Source organism: Amborella trichopoda, chromosome 1 (genome assembly GCF_054954075.1).
Source record: "Amborella trichopoda isolate Santa Cruz 75 chromosome 1, AtrichopodaSantaCruz75HAP2 v2.0, whole genome shotgun sequence".
NCBI classification, from domain to species: domain Eukaryota; kingdom Viridiplantae; phylum Streptophyta; class Magnoliopsida; order Amborellales; family Amborellaceae; genus Amborella; species Amborella trichopoda.
The window spans coordinates 35,127,250-35,146,703 of NC_142336.1; the positions used below are offsets into that span (position 1 = coordinate 35,127,250).

At 34.4% G+C, this 19,454-nt stretch overlaps 1 protein-coding gene across 1 annotated transcript; it reads right to left on the reverse strand.

The window, feature by feature from the left end:
- Positions 1 to 6,068: 6,068 nt before the first annotated feature.
- LOC18433299 (putative glucan endo-1,3-beta-glucosidase GVI) lies at positions 6,069 to 12,271 on the reverse strand. The gene is made up of 3 exons (XM_006843393.4): positions 12,188 to 12,271; positions 7,867 to 8,198; positions 6,069 to 6,961 (listed from the first exon to the last, which is right to left on the reverse strand). Exons 1-3 carry the CDS (start codon positions 12,255 to 12,257, stop codon positions 6,320 to 6,322), a joined length of 1,044 nt encoding a protein of 347 aa, XP_006843456.3. The 5' UTR covers positions 12,258 to 12,271; the 3' UTR covers positions 6,069 to 6,319.
- Positions 12,272 to 19,454: the final 7,183 nt, after the last annotated feature.

Below are 19,454 nucleotides of genomic sequence, written 5' to 3' on the forward strand. Positions count from 1 at the left end.
TAGAGTAACCCTTGCTATCAAGCACACTATTTTTGTTCAAAATGAGTTTGTCAGACCAAATGACCATTTTAAAACTTTTTGTTATTCAAGATATATTTGGACACAAGGTTTCTTCTCATATCCGTTAAATAATTGATATTTTCCAATGTATGAACCTTGTCCAAACTAAACTTTAATTCCACCATATCTTTTCCAAGCATTTGAACCATATCCCCAGTTTTATACATACAAAACATATACATTTTTTTTTTTTATTGGGATTAGACTTTTGGTCCTTCAAATGGGAAAAAATGCTCTCTTTTATAAAGCTCCTTAAGGCTCCTTGTTTACTGTTGTAATGGTTGCCTGCCCCATTGTTAATCTTGATGGATGTGATCTTTTACAAGCTTTCATATGTGCGAAGAGGTTATCTATTTACTGTTGGAGTGGTTACCTCCACCACCCTTAATCTTGATGGTTGTAGCCTCCTTGACTGACTGTGATATGTTACAAGCCTCCATCCATGCAAAGTGGATATCTATTTACTATGAAATGGTTACCTGCATCGCCCTTAAAATAAAAAATACTCCCAAGTAGTTTTGTTGAGGGAGTTGTTGTACTGTCTGCTATCTCATATGAAACTTTTGTAAGAAAAATATGTTGACTTTAATGAAAGCCTACCCAGCTTCTCTTTGAAGTGTTTGACTGCTTCATCGAGCCTCATTCAGGTGGGACTTGAACACACTTAATACTGCTGGGGAAGCAGTCCACCAAGAATGCAATGCCCACATATCCAATGGTGGTCGTTGGCAGCACAAAATTTTCCCTCAATTAAATGATATCAACAATTGTTTCAGGTAGACTGGATCCCATTTGTACAATATGCAATTCAGAGGTATAAAGCATCTATCTTAAAAATGGATGGAAATAGATAGTTCATCTAAAAACAATTGTAACTAATACTCCAAATGTTTTTTTAATATAATTATTATTTTAGTTTTCAAAATTTATTTATTTTTTCATATTCATGATCTCCATGTTAAAGACTATATATTCTCTAAAAATTAGGATAAATTTATCTTTAAAAAATATATTTATTGCCAAGCCCGCATTAATACAAGTGCAGGCTTGGCCGCATGCTAGCCGCATCCATATAATATTAAAAAAGAAATACTATCGGTCCTATTGTCTTTGTTTTGTGTGCTTTAGGCTGCTATCAATCACTCCCCCTTATTGACTCATCTTATAACGAATATCAATTTTTTTTAGTAGTAAAAACGAATGTCCTTTTAATAATATAATGGGTTATTTCATTTCAAAGATGATGCCAAATAGAGCCATTGTAGGACAGGCATTAACTTATTTTATTTTGAGTGCGCATCCTATCTTGAAGAGGAAAATAATGTTTTGGGTGGGTTGTTGTGGAAAAAGAGGTCGCGTTAATGCCGTGACCCTAACGCGAACCACGGGTCACCAAATACTCTTACTCGGTCAGCCTACGGCTCCAAGTGAGGTTGTCATCATCCCATTGATAGTTTCAACGACCATAGGGGAGTCCTTTTTTTTGGGTAATTAAGTGAAGAAGATATACCTTATTCATTTTTTTAAATAAATTAATAATTAATTTTTTTGAAGGTATTAATGAGATAATATTAATGACGGGAATGAAAAAAACAATGTGATAACTAAAATGTGAGGTACTAACACCACGACCTTAATCCCTTTCCCTTTCCTACCATGATAAGGGAGTCGGTCTTAGTAATGTGCAAAGGGTCTAAAACTCGAGGAATTGATTTTCGGCAATAAGTAAATAACAACCAAAAAATCAACGAGCACGAAAGGATTCTCAAAGAAAGAAAAAAACGAACACTTGGAATTTATGTGACTTTTGGAAAAGTGATTGGGTCCTAGGATTTAGTGTTGTGGGTACTTGGGATTTCCCTCAGCAAAAGGTAGGGTGGCTATACTCAGTTGGCCAAGGAATAAAATATTTAGGAGTTTTAAATCCAATTCTTGGGATAAGGGTCCTTTGATACGGAAAGGATAGAAAAAGTATGCTATCAAAAATGTCATGTGGAGCAGGTTTTACGGTGCTTCAATATGCAAGATGCTAAACTGTTAGTACCTAATTTTCTTTTTCAATGAATTTGCCTTCAAATAATGTCCCTGTCCCAACAAGAAGGCATAGAAGTCTCAAGTATTGTATTTATCTATGGTATGGTGGCTCATGTTTAGTCTTGTATTTTATATGGTTAATGGCAGGCTAGACATAACCCAAGAAATAGATCCTTCATTGTCCAAAAAAAAAAAGAAAAATCCTTTATCATTTGAAGGGAACTTGTAATTATGGTATTTAGGGTTTGGTGCAATTACTTGATCATCAATGTTACATCGCATGGTTGCTTTGTCCTCTAGAAGCTTAAATATATATTACTTACTCATGTACCTAAAGAACCAATTTTACTACACATGTTACTTGAATTGTTTGTAGTAGTGCAAAAAGTATGCCACATCATTGTGATCGCCAAAGTACCCTACTTTGAATAATGTTGTTGGGTCTATGTGGTCATTAAAAGTTTTGTGAGTGCATGTAATTAAAATGTTTGATAAAATGGAACTTGAATTCAGTGGGAGTGTAGTCTTGTGTGGATCATATTAAGCAAATGATATTTTCTTATACCGGACTGGGCTTGACGTGTTAGGCCAGTCAATTGGGAAAAACTCATGTTACCTGGGCATAGAAATTAAACCCATAAGGGTTATAGTGGGTCATCGATTGATGAGGTCAGAGTATGCCCGGATGAGTAAGTCGAACAACTATGTGGCCAATATGCGTGATGGAAACCCTCAGAGACGAGAGCCAAAGCCTCATCCGCGTACTATCACAAGGCGTATATATAATAGCCATATCGAGAAAACGAACAAGCTTTGAGGGTGAAGCATGTATATCTGTGAGAGATTACCCCTAAGCACCGTAGAGTTGTGGTTACATCAGGTCTAGGTGACCTTGGTACATCTCTAGGGAAAAACCTGAAATCCACAAACTGTGATTAAGCCCTCTTGCCCACTAGTCATGGGGTTTGTTTGATAAAGCAAGTGTGGACCGTAGTCCACAAGTAGAGTGCTCTAGAGTTGAAATATTCCTAGACCATATGGATCCAATTCCCGTCAAAAGTATTTAATTATATTTATTTTAATGCTATTTGATCTTAGATTTGTTATTTAAATTTTTCTAAATATTTGGATATTTTATTATGAAATTTGGATTTATAAAAACAAAGTCATCGAATTTACAATGTTTTAAATATTCAAATGAAATTTATAAATTTTATAAATCATGAATTAATTTTAGAGATATTTTTTGTGCATGGGGGGCCATTAGTATACATGGGCCCACCATTGCATCTTGGTGGGGCCCATGGAGTGCCACATAGGGTGGCACGCCTCGCCCTTGTCTCACTTTTTATTTTGTTGATTCAAGCATGATGGCTTGAAGGAAAAGATATTATATTTTAGAAAGTTTAATTTTATGGAGTGTTTAAATCAAACTATGAAAAGTGTGAGGAGGCTTGTGCATGAGAATAAGAAAGCACAATATTATTATTGATATTTTTTATTTAATTTAATGGATAAAAAATTGGTTTAGGAAACTATGAATAAAAGTTCTAGCACCTTCCATATGATCTTGATGATTAATCTATGGAATGGAGGGTTCCCATCTTTCACCCCACAAGTCATCCAAGATCAATGGTGTATATTTAATTTCACTTAAGAGGCAAACCATATGGAAACCCTATTCCCCTTTAAGCATTATATAAAGGGGTGCCTTTTCCATATCTCTCACGCATCTAATCCTCTCTCTCTCTCTCTCTCTCTCTCTCTCTCTCTCTCTCTCTCTCATATGCTTTAGAGGAGCACACCCCTAGTAGATGTTCTCTCTCTCTTTGATTCAATAAGAGGGGCACACTCCTAGTAGAGGTCTCTCTCTCATATGTTTCAAGAGAGGCATGTCCCACTTAGATGTTATATCACTCATCTCCTAACTTTCACATAGCCTAAAGGGTTAAGGTTTTAATAATGAAATGTTATCTCTCTCAACTATATCTCTCTCAACTAAGTTATCAAGAGGTAAACCTTAGTTTGATATTTGATCATTATCTTATGAGTTTTTATTCCATTTGAGGATTTGACCTATTTGCTTTCTCATTTTTAAGATTAAAGGTTAACCATTGATCTTACGCCATCGGAACGTGGTAACTTGGTGTGGGGTGTAATAAGTCTGGTTGAGGTAATTTCCGGCATTCACTTTCTTATTTTTTGCCATATTTATTTCTTATATCTTTTATTATTCCAAAGCATATTGCTTGTGGTTTTCTTTTGATTAATAAAATAGAGGTCTTAGTGACATCAAGTTTTGGTTCCTATATTTGTTTTTTTTTATTTCTTTTCAAGTCAATTTATTGTAATTGACTACTTGTGAATGTTCTAAGGCGGAAGAGAAAAAAAAAAGATAAGAAAAATAATTTATATATATATATATATATATATATATATATATATATATATATATATATATATATACTCGCTAGATCACATAAGTCCAACTTTCACATAAATCTAATTTTTCATGATTTAACTAAGCATGTTGAAGTTCAATATCACTTTGTTTGTGTATGATGTGATATAAGATAGATATATTTTATAGCAAAAAACTAATATTGATTACAATCAGACAAATGTCAAAACAAGTATATTAGGAAGGGAAGGTTCACTTGGTGAAAGAATTTCTTTGGACAAGTTCATTTGATGATTAATATTTATTGGGCAAAATTTCTTGAAACAAATTAGCCTAAATGAAAACATTTCTTCAAGTGAAATAATGTTACATTGAATTCATTTGTCAAGGAAGATAGTACAACTCTTTTGTTGAATCCTATAGGAGTTCCTAAATATGCCATGCGGCATATCCTTATAGGTTTAGGAAGCCTTTAGTGGTGGATATCATCCTATACACCACATATATCCCATTAAAGGGAAAATATCTTTTTATTCTCTATTTTTAACTTCCATATCTCATGAGATCCAAAAATTGAAAATATTACTTGTCAACTAAAGGTCTTTATCTTTTCTATCTTACAATCCTCTGGATCCCTTTGACCATAAATTTTTTATCGAAACAAACACTAAAATGATATCCTATTCAAACTCTATCTCTCTCTCTCTCTAAAACTCCATCCCTCTCTCTTCACTTCTCGATAAGTTTAACAGCCAAGGGGTTTAGTTTGAGCTCAAACACGAGCACACCTTCTTTTGTGTGAGAGAGAGATGGAGTTTGGGTTTTAGAGAGGGTTTAGTTTGAGCTCAAACACGAGCACACCTTTTTTTGTGTGAGAGAGAGATGGAGTTTGGGTTTTAGAGAGATGGAGTTTTAGAGAGAGAGATGGACTTTGTGTTTTAAGGAGAGAGAGAGAGATGATGATGTGTGAGAGAGAGATAGAGTCATTCCATAAGTTGTTGAGGTCAATAATACTTGGTCAAAAGGGTTTAAGGGGTTGAAAGATAGAAAAGATAGAGTCATTTTGCTTACAAGTAATATTTTCAATTCTTGGATCTGATGAGATATAGAAGTAAAAAATAGAAGATAATAGGATATTTTTCCTATATTTATATTAAAAGCTAGGAAACGGAGTTCATACGGATAGGCATCATGTCCTGGCATCTTAGATTTCCCTAAGAGAGAGAGATTACGAATGTGTAAAGAGAGAAAAAGGATGAGTTTTCTTGTGGCCTCTTGTGTGGGCATTCTAAAGAGAGGAAAACCTTGTTTTAGGATCTATAAGAGAGGGCTCGAGGCTGCATGCTGTTTCTTGGATTAGTGGAAGAGAAAGTTTACTGCCTATAAATGTAGGCAATTGTTGAACCATGTAAAATCTTTCAGTTTTGTTCTTCTAGGTTTACATCATTTTTTCTTTCCCTTATTTTTTCACCTAAATCTTGAATTTTTTTCCTTTACAATAGTTAAGCCAATTGCTGTTTATTCAATTACAAGTAGAAAAAAAAAAATGTGCTTGAAAACTTTGAAATCAAAATGGTGCTAAAATCTCTTTGTAATTGAACCAAAACTACTCTGTCTTCTAGCTTCCCTGCTCCAAGAGGGTGCTTAGAAGGGATTCATGCACATATCCTCAGTTCTGTACTTAAAAGCTGTCAAAATACATGATTTCAAGCTGGATAAACAAATGCGCCCCAAATAATATAAAAATGAAAATGAGGGAACCCATTACTATGTACATATCCAAGTGCCATTATTCCAAAGAACAAGAATCAGGAATGGCCATTTTCAGACTGTGGGGAAGAAGTTGACAGGGTACACTTGGGCCTGGTTAGGAAAGAAGAGCCCAAAGTTCTGCTCGATGCCCTCGGCCTTCAAGTCTTCATTGAAAGTGGCAAAAATATATGTCTCTATGAGCTTACCTGGTCTCTTAGGTGTGCCCTTAGCCAAAGCAATGTGGCTTACCAAATTATTGGTATAAGCTTTTGCGTTGTCAATGGTTGCCACCCCAGGATTGCCATCGGATGGCCACCCGGTCTCACCGATGCCAAGCTCGATAGACGATCCCCCCACCTTCTCCAATGCGGAGTATATTGAGTCCACCATTGCATCAAAGAGATTTTGATAGCTCAGGGTGCCATCGTGAACCACCGGACCCGGGGATATGAAGAGGGCATACTCGAGGGACACATTGGCAGGGTTGCTAGAATAGGCAAAATAGGGGTACACATTAATAAAGAGGGGGATTTGGTTTTGTGCTAGAAAAGTCGCAATTGAGGTCATTGCGGTGGCCACACCATTAGTGAAGGCACCTTGTGAAGGTGGGTATGAAACTGAAAGCACGCTCGTGGACACAGTTGTAGTGACCTTGATGCTTCTGAAACCAGCCGTGTTAAGGGCATTCTGGAGTGCCAGGATCGCCGAGTTAACCTATGAAAATCCCAAAACAGAACGAGGGAAAAATAAGTATTTACTTCATTGCATGAGAAAAGAGTAGTATGACTTACAACTGAACACTGCAAATGTGGAGATTCCTCACTAGAATTTGGCTTAGTACATTTCAAATTTCATTTGTATTGCTAAACTATTATTTTATATATATAGCAGAATTTTATGTGATCGTCGCATACCAATGAAGTTGAAAGGTAAGTCCTATAAGACAATTGTGAGACCAACTTTGATCTATGGGGTGGAACATTGGGTGGTCAAAAAATAATGTACCCATAACATAAGTATATAACAAATGAGGATGTTGAGATAGATAAGTGGCAAGACAAGAAGTGATAGAGTTTGAACTAATTACATTAGAAAAAATTTAGGTGTGGCACCAATAGGCAATAAGATGAGAGAAAGTAGACTTGGGTGGGTTGATCATGAATAACGCATACCCAATACAACACCTATTAAGAGATACACGTTAAGTCAAGTGGAAGGCTAAAAAAGCACAAGAGATGGGTTCAAAAAGACATGATTGGAAGTAATGATAAAATATATAGAGACTTATGGCCTCACTTAGAGCGTGATCCTTAATAAAAGAGAATAGTGAACCAAAATTCGTGTAGCCGACTCTAATTAATTGGAAAAAAGTTTTGAGATGATAATGATGTCTTATTTGACGACCACCTTCTATGGTAGAACACTCTGAAATTGAGGGTCTTTCCTTCCCCTATGCATATGAGTAACTCTTCCTGCTTAAAATAAGGATTGGTTCAAACGCCCAAACAACTCATTACTTTACCACATAGGACCCGGTAAAAAATGCAACGCAAAAATATCTAGAAAATGAAGACGGGTTCAAGTTCAAACACGGGCCCCATAGCCATCCGGGTAATAACCTGTGCAGCATTTACATCATTGACTAACTCGTTGCCTGCAGAGACATAGGTGATGTTAACGTCGGGCACATACGGCTTTACATGGGCCGCGACCCACTGATCCGCAATAGAATGGCTCGTGGCGATGGCGATGACATCGTTGTTGGTGACACCGAGGTGGACAGCGATACCAGAGCCACGCAGGGCCTCGAGGGCGCCGGCATTGGGGTCGAAAAGGCGCACCCTAGGGATGCTGAGGTTCTTGTAGAGGGCCACCACTTGAGGGGGTGGGGGGAGGTTGTCTCCCTGCATTCCATAGTTGAGCCCTATTTTCGCCAAATCGTGCGTATTAGCTGCACACATTGGGAAGAACATTACATGGTTGGTGCCTTTCAAGATGAGGTTATTTGGTTATATTATAAAGTAGAAATCGTCAATGTTTTGCTTGACGACAAGAAAAAACGCAAGTCGGTGAGAAAATTAATGAAATTGTACTGTGGCTTACGATGGACGATGCCATTTTCAAAATGACGTAAGCACTATAAGGTTCCACAAGTATTCTTCGAAGGGTATGGTTTGTATGGTGGCGAGGGTCTAAACAATCAAAGTAAAAAGCACCTTCATATAGTATCAAGAAATATACTTTCAATCAATGGTTTAAAAAACAGATCGTTGACCCGGATCGGGCACTTCAAAAATCGATCCGGATAGACGAATCGACGATTCGGATCAGGAATCGGTTGAATCGGTCGGATTAAAGCTTCAAAAAAATCAGAAAAAATTATTAAAATTTATTATAAATGTTGTTTTTTAGGAATCCAATAAAAAATGAGGGTACTACATTATTAACTTTCATTTTTTTCATCAATTTGTGAATATTGAGATGCTCTTTTATAAACTTAAGTATTAAATTTGCATCACATAAAAGAAAAATCATAGAATTATCATGGATAAAATATATAATTATACTTGGACTATAATAAAGAGTAGGCTAAATCAATGAAAGAATGGCCATTAAAATCTCGTTTTGACGAAAAAACCCTAATCCGCTAAAAAAAACCCAAATTATTACAGCCTAACTAACTATAATCCAAAATTATTACAACCTAACTAATTATAATATTATATACTGAAATTATAATTATTAATTTATATTTTATAGTTATTTTATTAGACAAATAATAACAAATTAAAAATATTTTATAATATTATCTAATTTAAAATGTATTATTGACAATTGTAAGAAAAATAATACATTACATGATTTATAATGTAAAATTTAATAAATAAATAAAATATTTGGTTATCAATATAAATAAATAAAATGCGTACAAATTTTGGAAATAACACTTCAATTTTTCGAAAATTTATTTTTTTAGGTTTCTATAATAAATTTAGTGAAAGATATTGTTAGTATAAACATGGAGATTTCAAATAGAATAAACTTTTTATTTTTTATTTTTTTATGCCTTTCATATTATTTACAAAAATAATTATACCACTATATACAATAAAAATTAACTGTTATAAAAAAAGTTAACTTTTTATTTTTCATTTTTTTATGCCTTTTATATTATTTACGAAAACTACTATACAACTAAAACTACTATACAACTAAAATGAAACGCCCAAGGGGATTCGACCTTGGGAGGTCAAGTAAAGTAACAAAGGTCATAACCATCCCGTTGTCTCGCGGCATGTGATTATCAGTTGCTGATTAATAGAATATATTTACATTCCATTTTTCGTTTAATGATGTTTGGGAATTATCCCACATCGAAAGATGTGTATTCAACTTTGGTATATAAATACATATGTAATATGAACTAAGGTATTCGCACAGAAACATTGAGGCAATCTCACACGTGATTTTGTCGCACGTGTCCGCTTGTTGCACGTGTTCGTGTCCATGTGCACGTGTCCGCTTGTTGCACGTGTCGGAGTAGTGACGTCAGAACCGCCGGTTGATGATGTCAGAACCGCCGGTTGATGATGTCATCGGGTGGTTTCATGTTTAAAACCGCCCGGTTCTCTCTAAACACGGGCGGTTCCTATTTTATGTGTGGAACCGGCTCGTTCTGTGACGATTCTCGGGTCGAACTGGGCGAGTCCGACTCGACTCGGCGTTTTTTAAAACCCTAGTTTCAAAGCTAAAAATCTTTGTGATAACCTTAAAATATATTTTCATCTTTAATTATAAAATTTAATGCTTTAAAAATAATGTATATCGATCAGATCTATGAAAACATGAAAATTGATGGCCCAAAAATATGTTACAAGATGCACTATTTCCAAAACTTGAAATCCATTTTTTTCTCATGTCTATGCATCTTGATTTCGAGATGATCAATTTGAGGATATTTGAGCATCAAAATAACCTTTTCTAGTGAAAGTTTTGAGGTGGGCTCTAATTTGATTGTTTAGAGCCTTGGCTCTATATACTTTTTCGTTCTTCTAATGGTTAAGATTTCATATGTAATGGTCAAAATTTAGTCTTTGTATATTTAATTTTTTTTTATATAGATAAGATATGTATTTGAATCTTAAAGTGTAGATGTATTTTTATTAAGGGTCAGGTTTGTATACGAGGTTACTTTATAAGTAACGTGCACTGCCAAAAATGTAATTGTAGAGCCACAAAATCTTGTGATGATATGTAAATATGTTGCAACCTCTAATTATGAAATTTAAAAGTTCCATAAATGATCATGCAAATCTATAAATAATTGAAAATCTTGAAAGTGGTCGGTCCAGATAGTTTGTTAGAAGATGAAATTTTTTTAGAATTAGAAATCCTTTTTTTTTAATGTCTATGAATCTCAAGGTTGAGATTATCGATTTGAGGGTTTTCTAGCATATGAATAACCTTCTCTAGTGAGTTTTTTAGGTGCACCTTACTTATATAGTATAAAGTTGTACCTTATATAAATTTTTTCTTTTATTAATATGACTAAATAAAAATGATTATAAAATGTTATAAATAAAAAATAATCGAAATGCCCCTAAATTTATTTTGAACAATATTGCTTATTCAAAATATTAAATTATTTTGAACAATATTGCTCATTCAAAATATTTTGCAATATTTTATTCAATACTAATTATAAAAATGAAACTATATTCCAAATCTCTTATAAATATTATTTTCAAACAAAAAAAAATTTCAACTATGGCCCTTTTAAGAATCCATGCCAACCCATTGTAAAAAGGAAAAAGAAAACTGGCCACCACTCCCTATTTATTCCTAGCTGTGCGAATGTACAATGTGCTCCAGCGGGAGCATCTAATATTTTTAGCTATCATATGTATCAAAGGGAGCGAGAGAAATCCTCTTAAGTCGCACATGACCGCATGCTAACGGATGGTGTCCGCATCGTGCGGACGTTTTAAGGGTACACAAGCGCCATTCATTGTTTGAGATTGAACTTAGCTGTGATCTAAAGGCCCAAACAAAGTTTTCTATTTTATTTTTTATTTTTATTTTTACTTAAAAATAATATTTATCCAAAATTTGGGAAATAAATGTATGTTTATATGTTGCATGAGATAACAATAACAAAAAAAAAAAAAAACTATTTTCAAAGTATCCTTAAATTAATTCTTTATTGTTTTAAATTGGGTCATCCTATAAAAGTTCATCTATAACCTAAATTTTAAATAAATATTATTTCAAAAATATAAAAAAATCCTATTGCGACTGCTGGATGTGACCATGTTTAATCTGAAATCTGAGTCATTGAAAGGGTTCATGTGCTTCCTTCCACCTTCCACACTTGCTCCTAGGATAAAAAGAGAGTTTTCTCACTTTATTAAGATCTCGAAAACAATTTTGCAACATCTCTATGTGAAAGATTTGTGCAGCATCTCTCTCATTGTGAAAGAAATTTTTTTGAGCCACAAACTAGCATAGATTTTCGCCAACACTGTGAAAGAATCATGCAACATCTCTCTCAAACACATACACACTCTCATGGGGTTTGTGTGTAAGATTTTGTGCTAGAAGGCCATTCCCTCTTGTGACAAGATTGTGACAATCATCTTAGTTATTAGCTATAAGATGAAACACCTCTAGCCACTCAATTTCACATCTCAATAATGATTGTCACTTACTTATATCAAAATTAAAAATCTCATTTTGTGTGTGGGAGTGTGTATGCGCCTCTATGTGAGCACATGCACAAAAAGGACATGAAAACTGAATTCTACAAAGAAAATCTGGACGATAAGATTAAATGAAGAGATTTGGATAAATATGATACGATTCTGATCTTGAAAAGAGATAGAGAGCATTGAAGGAGAAAGGCAACCGTAAATGCCTTCTATCCTGGTCATGAGTGCATACCTGTCGGGGACATGGCTTGAAAAACCAAAACCCAGAGGAAAGAAACATATGTGCAAACCCTCCTCTCCATTATAAAATCTGCTCTCTCCACTTTGTTAACTTAGAAGAGGTAACGATACAACGACTGAGTGCAATCACAAGTTCTTTTTGGAAAGAAATCTGATATCTCAGTGAAAGAATCAATGAAGAATTTACAAAGGCCAACACCAATCTTTTCTCTCTGCTCTGCTATATAAAGAGGGGAGAGCGATTCTCTCTCTGTCTGTCTCTCCACTACATTTATTTCTCAGGTTTATGAGGATAAAGTTGAATAGAATGAGAAAAAAGAGGGTCTCTCCTTCCCACTTTTATAGGAAAGTTATGTTCGAAAACAGTAGGGATAAAAGAGACAGGGGGCAGCCCATTTGCTTATGTTTTTCTTTGCATTTGTTTCGCCGTTGACAATTTAAGGGCACATCGAAATAGAAAGTGAATAAATTTATTTTTCTGGATGGATAGGTGGACCAAGACAACTACTTTGGCTCTTATCTTTTATATAAGGGTGAGGTTTGTATAAGGTGTCTAGTATTGAATTAACGTGCGACTCAAAATTATACTGTAAATGTAGTGTTCGGTGCCGTAAAGCCTTGTGATGATGTGAAAATTTATGGTTGCCCCAAATGTAAAATTTAAAATTCTATAAATGGCGGGTTAGAATATGTATATCTCTTGATTATATGGGTATATATCTCTTGATAAGGTTAGGTGTCAATAGGTATCTCAAGATCAGTTAATAATTGTAACAATCCTAAACTTTCAAAGATATATATATATATATAATAAATAAATAATTCTTTATAGTGTGATGGTCCATATAAGTATTATGGTCCTTATAGACCATCACCACTTTATTAACTTTTTTTTTTCCTTTCATTACCCCGTCCTTGAGTGGATGTTGATGTGTAATATAATTGTTACACCTCATGTATGAGGTGTAACTTAATAAAATATTATAATAAGGTATTTTAAGAATTTAAATAGGAGAGGTGAGGACTCTCACCCTAGAAAACTTTTGAGCTCTTTCTCTCTCCAGTAAAATTGCAGTAAGCTCTTTCTCTCTTTAGCCGAATTTTTATCGGAAGCTTCCTCTCAAATATTTTAGGTAAGTGACTTCATTATCTTGAAAAAAAACCCGTTCTTTTTAAAAATGAAATGGAATAATTACTTCTGCTTATTATCATGAATTTTAGGCACGATAAATTTTATGCCCAAGCGACCTCATTATTTTGAAAAATAATCTTTTTAATAAAATTGTGATATTTTATCCATGTTAGAAATTTTAAATGATGTAAATTCTTAGAAGTAAATTTATTTATTTTTCTTGTCTATTGTTAGAATATTTTAAATACTGTAAAATTATTAAAAATAAATGTGATATTTCTGCTTTTAGTAAAATTGTGAGATTTCTTTCCACTGTTTTTTAATATTTAGACATTGTAAATTTCATGTGCAAATGACTGCCTTATTATTTGAAAACTGATATTTTGCAATAGATTAAAGCATTGTCTGTTAAATGTTTATTTGCAAATTAACATCCCATAAATTGTGATAATTCCGTATTCTTGAATTTCTAAAGGAATTTTCCTATACATATTAGATTGGCAATTATGCTAGAATGTCTTTACGAACTACTACCATTCTAAATTTGAGCCCAAAATATTTGACTGGTTATTTTTGAAATGTCATTGAAAGTGACTGTTATTAATGGTTTCAGTGAAATTCATATTAATAATTTCAGTGATAGGTTGAGTACATAATATTGATGTTTTCGGATGTTTAAAGAGATTTAGAAATACTTAAAGAATGCAAGTGGACTTATCTGGTTCGCCGGTGAGGTATAAGTGGACATATCCGGTACGCCGGTAGGGATTAAGTGGACTCATCCGGTACGCCTGTGAGGTATAAGTGGACATGCAGGTATTAAGTGGACCTATCTGGGATGCCGATAGAGATTAAGTGGACCCATCAGGACGCTGATGGGGTATATAGGTGACCTACTTGGGATGCCAGTAGGATAATTTGTGAAATCCTTTGAATTATGCACTGTTGTTAAAATGTTATATGCATTTCAATTATTCGGATTATACTTAATTATGCATTTTGAAAGTGAAACTGTTAATGCATTTTTGTTAATAGATCTCCTTTTTGAAAATATTGATGTCTTTCACCCATGATTATTTTTAGGATTATGATGATTACTTACTGAATAGGCAAGCGGTTTCATTTTCAGTGCTAGTCAGGATCAACTCTGGAAGTTATTGTAGTTGTGCTTAAACTTTCTTTTGTTACCTTGTAAGAATTAGCCACTGTAAATTTGTCCTATCAAGAGATGTATATATGTTTTGATTGTTACATCTCAAGAATATCAGTATTGTAAATTATTGGGGCGTGACAATTATGATATCAGAGCCAGGTTTAAGATTATTAGAAAATTTAAAAAGAATGTACTTAAAATCACATTTGTTGTGTGTACAGACCAGGATGAAGTCAAGATCCAAAATAACTGAAGCTAATATAGAAGGAATTCATAAAACTTTGGAAAATATGGTTGCTCTAATGCAAACATCAGATAGAAAACAACAATTCACCGAGGCAGTCAGTTACGAGAAATAGTGGTTGTCATATCGGACAATTTAAGAAGTTGAACCCACATTCTTTTAAGGGTGCTGTAAACCCATTGGAAGCCGAGGGATAGATTATGCATTTGGAGAAAATATTTGAGGTAATGGAATGTCCTGATGATAGGAAGGTGGCCTTGGCAGTTTTTATGTTAGAAGGTGAAACACAATATTGGTGGCGAGTGGCAAAAGGAGTATTGGTCAAAGAAAATAAATCCTTGACTTGAGAAGTATTTATAGAGGCATTTAATGAAAAGTATTTCCCAGATTTTATTCGAGACTAAAAAGAAATGGAATTTCTGGAATTAATCCAAGGAAACCGGACAGTAAGGCCAAGTTTACTGAATTGGTCAGGTTTGCACCACATATAATTAACAATGAGGCAAGAAAGGTGAAGACATTTGAAAGGGGTCTCAGACCAGCTATTAGAAGCAGAATAAGTCTTAAAATTGAGAACTTATGCTGAAATAGTGGATCGAGCCCAAATTGTCGAAAAAGATTTCGAAGATTTTCAAAAGATGAAAAATCAGAAAAGTCAGGTTAGACCCACACCATCTAATCGACAACAGCTTCAAAGGGCAAACAAGAAGCCAAGGCCCTTGCCACTTCAAAGCCCAATAGAACCATATAAAAAATGTGGGAAAAACCATGGATCGAGCCCTTGTTATTGGAATACTGGAGTCTGTTTTAAATGTGGAAAATTGGGGCACCAGATTAGAGAATGTCCTAGCTTACATATGCAACAGCTTCCAAAACAGAGAGAAATAGCTCAAAAGCCTCAGATGAAGGGAAGAGTATTTGCGATCACCCAGTAAGATGTTTAGGCCTCAAAATCAGTGGTCCAAGGTACTCTTATTATCTTCCAAAAAATAGCTCATGTTTTGATTGATCCTAGATCTACTCATTCATTTGTGTCACCACACTTTGCATGCCACTAAAAGGTAGCACCAGAACAATTAGAATACATTCTAGAGGTAGCCACACCCATGGGAAATTCAAGTGACATCAATATAGTGTACAAATCCTGTGTAATAAAGATAGAAGAAAAGAAATTGTTGGTTGATTTAATACTCCCAGAAATTCAAGATTTTGATGTAATCTTAGGTATGGATTGGCTTTCTGCATACCATGCCAGTATTGATTGTTACAAGAAAATGGTTACCTTTAGTATTCTGGATCAACCAGTATTTTACTTCAATGGTATCAAAAAAGACTCCCCATCACGTTTAATCTCTTGTATTTGAGCTAATCGCCTCCTTCCAAAAGGGTGTCAAGGCTTTCTTACCTATATCAAAGAAGACAGGAACGAAGAGATAAATTTGGATACCCCTCTGATTATCTTAGAATTTCCAGACGTTTTCCCTGAAGAATTGCTAAGATTACCGCTTGACAGGAAAATTGAATTCTCTATTGAATTATTGTCAGGGGTAGCTCCAATTTCTAAGATACCTTACAGAATGGCTCCTGTAGAACTTAAGGAACTTAAACAACAATTGGAAAAATTATTAGATAAAGGTTTTATCAGGCTCAGTGTGTCACCTTGGGGTACTCCGGTATTGTTTGTTAAAAAGAAAGATGGGACCATGAGATTGTGTATCGATTATAGACAGTTGAACCAAGTGACAGTGAAAAATAAATATCCATTACCTAGAATTGATGATTTATTTGATCAATTACAAGGATCACAAGTGTTTTAAAAAATTGATCTTAGATCTGGATACCACCAGCTTAAGATTAAAAGTGAAGATGTTCCCAATACAGCTTTCAGAACAAGGTATGACCATTATGAATTTTTAGTCATGCCTTTTGGATTAACCAATGCACCGGCTGCGTTTATGGATTTGATTAATCGGATCTTTAAGCCCTTTTTGGATAAATTTATTGAGGTATTCATCGATGATATTTTAATTTATTCCAAGAATAAGAAGGAACATGAGCAGCATGTAAGAATGGTATTGCAAATATTAAGAGAAAAGAAATTGTATGCCAAACTTAGTAAATGTGAATTTTGGCTTGAACAAGTGACATTTTTAAGACATGTCATATCAAAGGAAGGTCTATCAATTGATCCTTCAAAGGTTGAAGCCATTGCTAATTGGAAATAACCAAGTAATGTGACTGAAGTTCGAAGCTTTTTGGGATTGACAGGATATTATAAAAATATTGTAGAAGGATTTTCTCGAATCGCAACCCCAATGACTCGATTGACACAGAAAAATGGTAAATTTGAGTGGACAAGTGAATGTCAGGAGAGCTTTCAAGAACTAAAAGTTCAAGTAACTTCAACACCTATTTTAACTATTCCTGATGGGAGTGGGGGATTTGTGATTTATAGTGGTGCTTCACATAAAGGCTTGGGCTGTGTATTAATGTAATATGGGAAAGTAGTGGCATATGCAACCAGACATTTCAAAGAATATCAGAAAAATATCCAATTCATGACTTGGAGTTGGCTGCAATAGTATTCGCTTTGAAAATGTGGAGGCATTATCTATATGGTGAGCAATTCGAAATATATACGGATCATAAGAGCTTGAAATACCTCTTCTCTCAGAAGGATTTAAATATGCAGCAGATAAAATGGATGGATTTTCTAAAAGATTATGATTGTACAATCCATTATCATTCAGGAAAAGCTAACGTTGTAGCCGACACTCTAAGTAGAAAATCTACGGGAGTCTTAGTTCATCTAATGATCCAAGAAATGAGATTGTTAGAGGAAATAGTGGATTGGCATCAAGCTCTGTCCATTAATGGTGTAGTAAGTATGATTGTCAACATTAAGGCAGAACCCCAATTAATCCAACAGATTCGATCGGCACAAAAGAATGACCCTCAGCTTATAACAATTGTGGAAGAGGTGAAGTTGGGAAAGAGAAAAGAATTCTTTATATGTAGTGAGGATTTGCTATGATTCAAAGGTCGGGTTTGTGTCCCCAATGATGAGAGTGTGAAGAAAGCTATCTTGGAAGAAGCACATCACTCTCGTTATACGATACATCCCGAAAACATTAAAATGTATTAGGACCTAAAGAAAACCTTTTGGTAGAATAATATAAAAAAAGAGGTTGCACTATTTGTGTCTAAGTGCCTAACATGCTAGCAAGTAAAAGCTGAGCATCAAAGGCCCGCTGGGTTGTTGCAGCCTTTACCCGTGCCAGAGTAGAAGTGGGAGCACATCTCTATGGATTTTGTCTCTAGCTTGCCTAGAACAAATTCAAGACATAATAACATTTGGGTCATTGTGGACAAGCTGACGAAACCATTTACCTCTGATTGAGTTTGCTTATATTAATAGCTTCCAAGCCAGTATTCAGATGGCACCATATGAAGCCCCGTATGGAAGGAAATGCAGGTCACTCATCTGTTGGGACGAGATTGGTGAAAGAAAGCTTTTGGGGCCAGAAATTGTCCAGGTAACCACAGATAAGATAGCATTAATTCGATAAAGTCTCAGGACAGCTTAGAGTCGACAAAAGAGTTATGACGGTAACCGAAGGAGAGATCTTGAATTTGAAGAAGGTGATCGAGTTTTCCTAAAAATCTCACCAATAAAAGGCATTATGAGATTCGGTAAGAAAGGAAACCTGAGCTCACATTACATCGGACCATTTGAAATCCTGAAAAGAATCGGAGGTGTCGCTTATAGACTTGCCTTACCACCCGAATTGGCAAACGTCCATAATGTCTTCCATGTATCATCACTACGAAAATATCCACCCGACCCATGCTATATCTTGCAATATGAGCCTTTACCGATCAGGAATGACCTATCCTTCATTGAACAACTAATTTTGATATTGGATAGAATGGTACAAGTGTTGCGCAACAAATAGATTCATTTGGTCCGTATATTATGGCAGTTCCATTCAAGAGAGGAGTCGACTTGGGAACGAGAAGACGATATCAGAGAAAAATATCCCTATCTTTTTCAATAATCAGGTCCACAAATTTAGAGGACTAAATTTTTTTTAGGGGGAAAGTATGTAACAATCCTAAACTTTCAATATATATATATATATATATATATATATATATATATATATATATATATATATATATATATATATATATATATATATATATATATATATATATATATATATATATATATATATAATAAATATATAATTCCTTATAGTGTGATGGTCCATATAAGTATTATGGTCCTTAGGGACCATCACCACTTTGTTAACTTTTTTTTTCCTTTCATTACCTCGTTTTTTAGTGGACGTGGGCTTTAAACGTTTCATGTGTAATATAATTGTTACACCTTATGTATGAGGTGTAACTTAATAAAATAATATAATAAGGTATCTTAAGAATTTAAATAGGAAAGGCGATGACTCCCACCCTAGAAAACTTTTGAGATCTTTCTCTCTCCAATCGAAACGCAGTGAGCACTTTCTCTCTTTAGCCGAATTTTTATCGGAAGCTCCTTCTCAAATATTTTTGGTAAGTGACTTCATTATCTTGAAAAATAATCTGTTCTTTTTAAAAATGAAATGAAATAATTACTTCTGCTTATTATCATGAATTTTTTGCGCGATAAATTTTATGCGAAAGCAACCTCATTATTTTGAAAAATAATCTTTTTAATAAAATTGTGA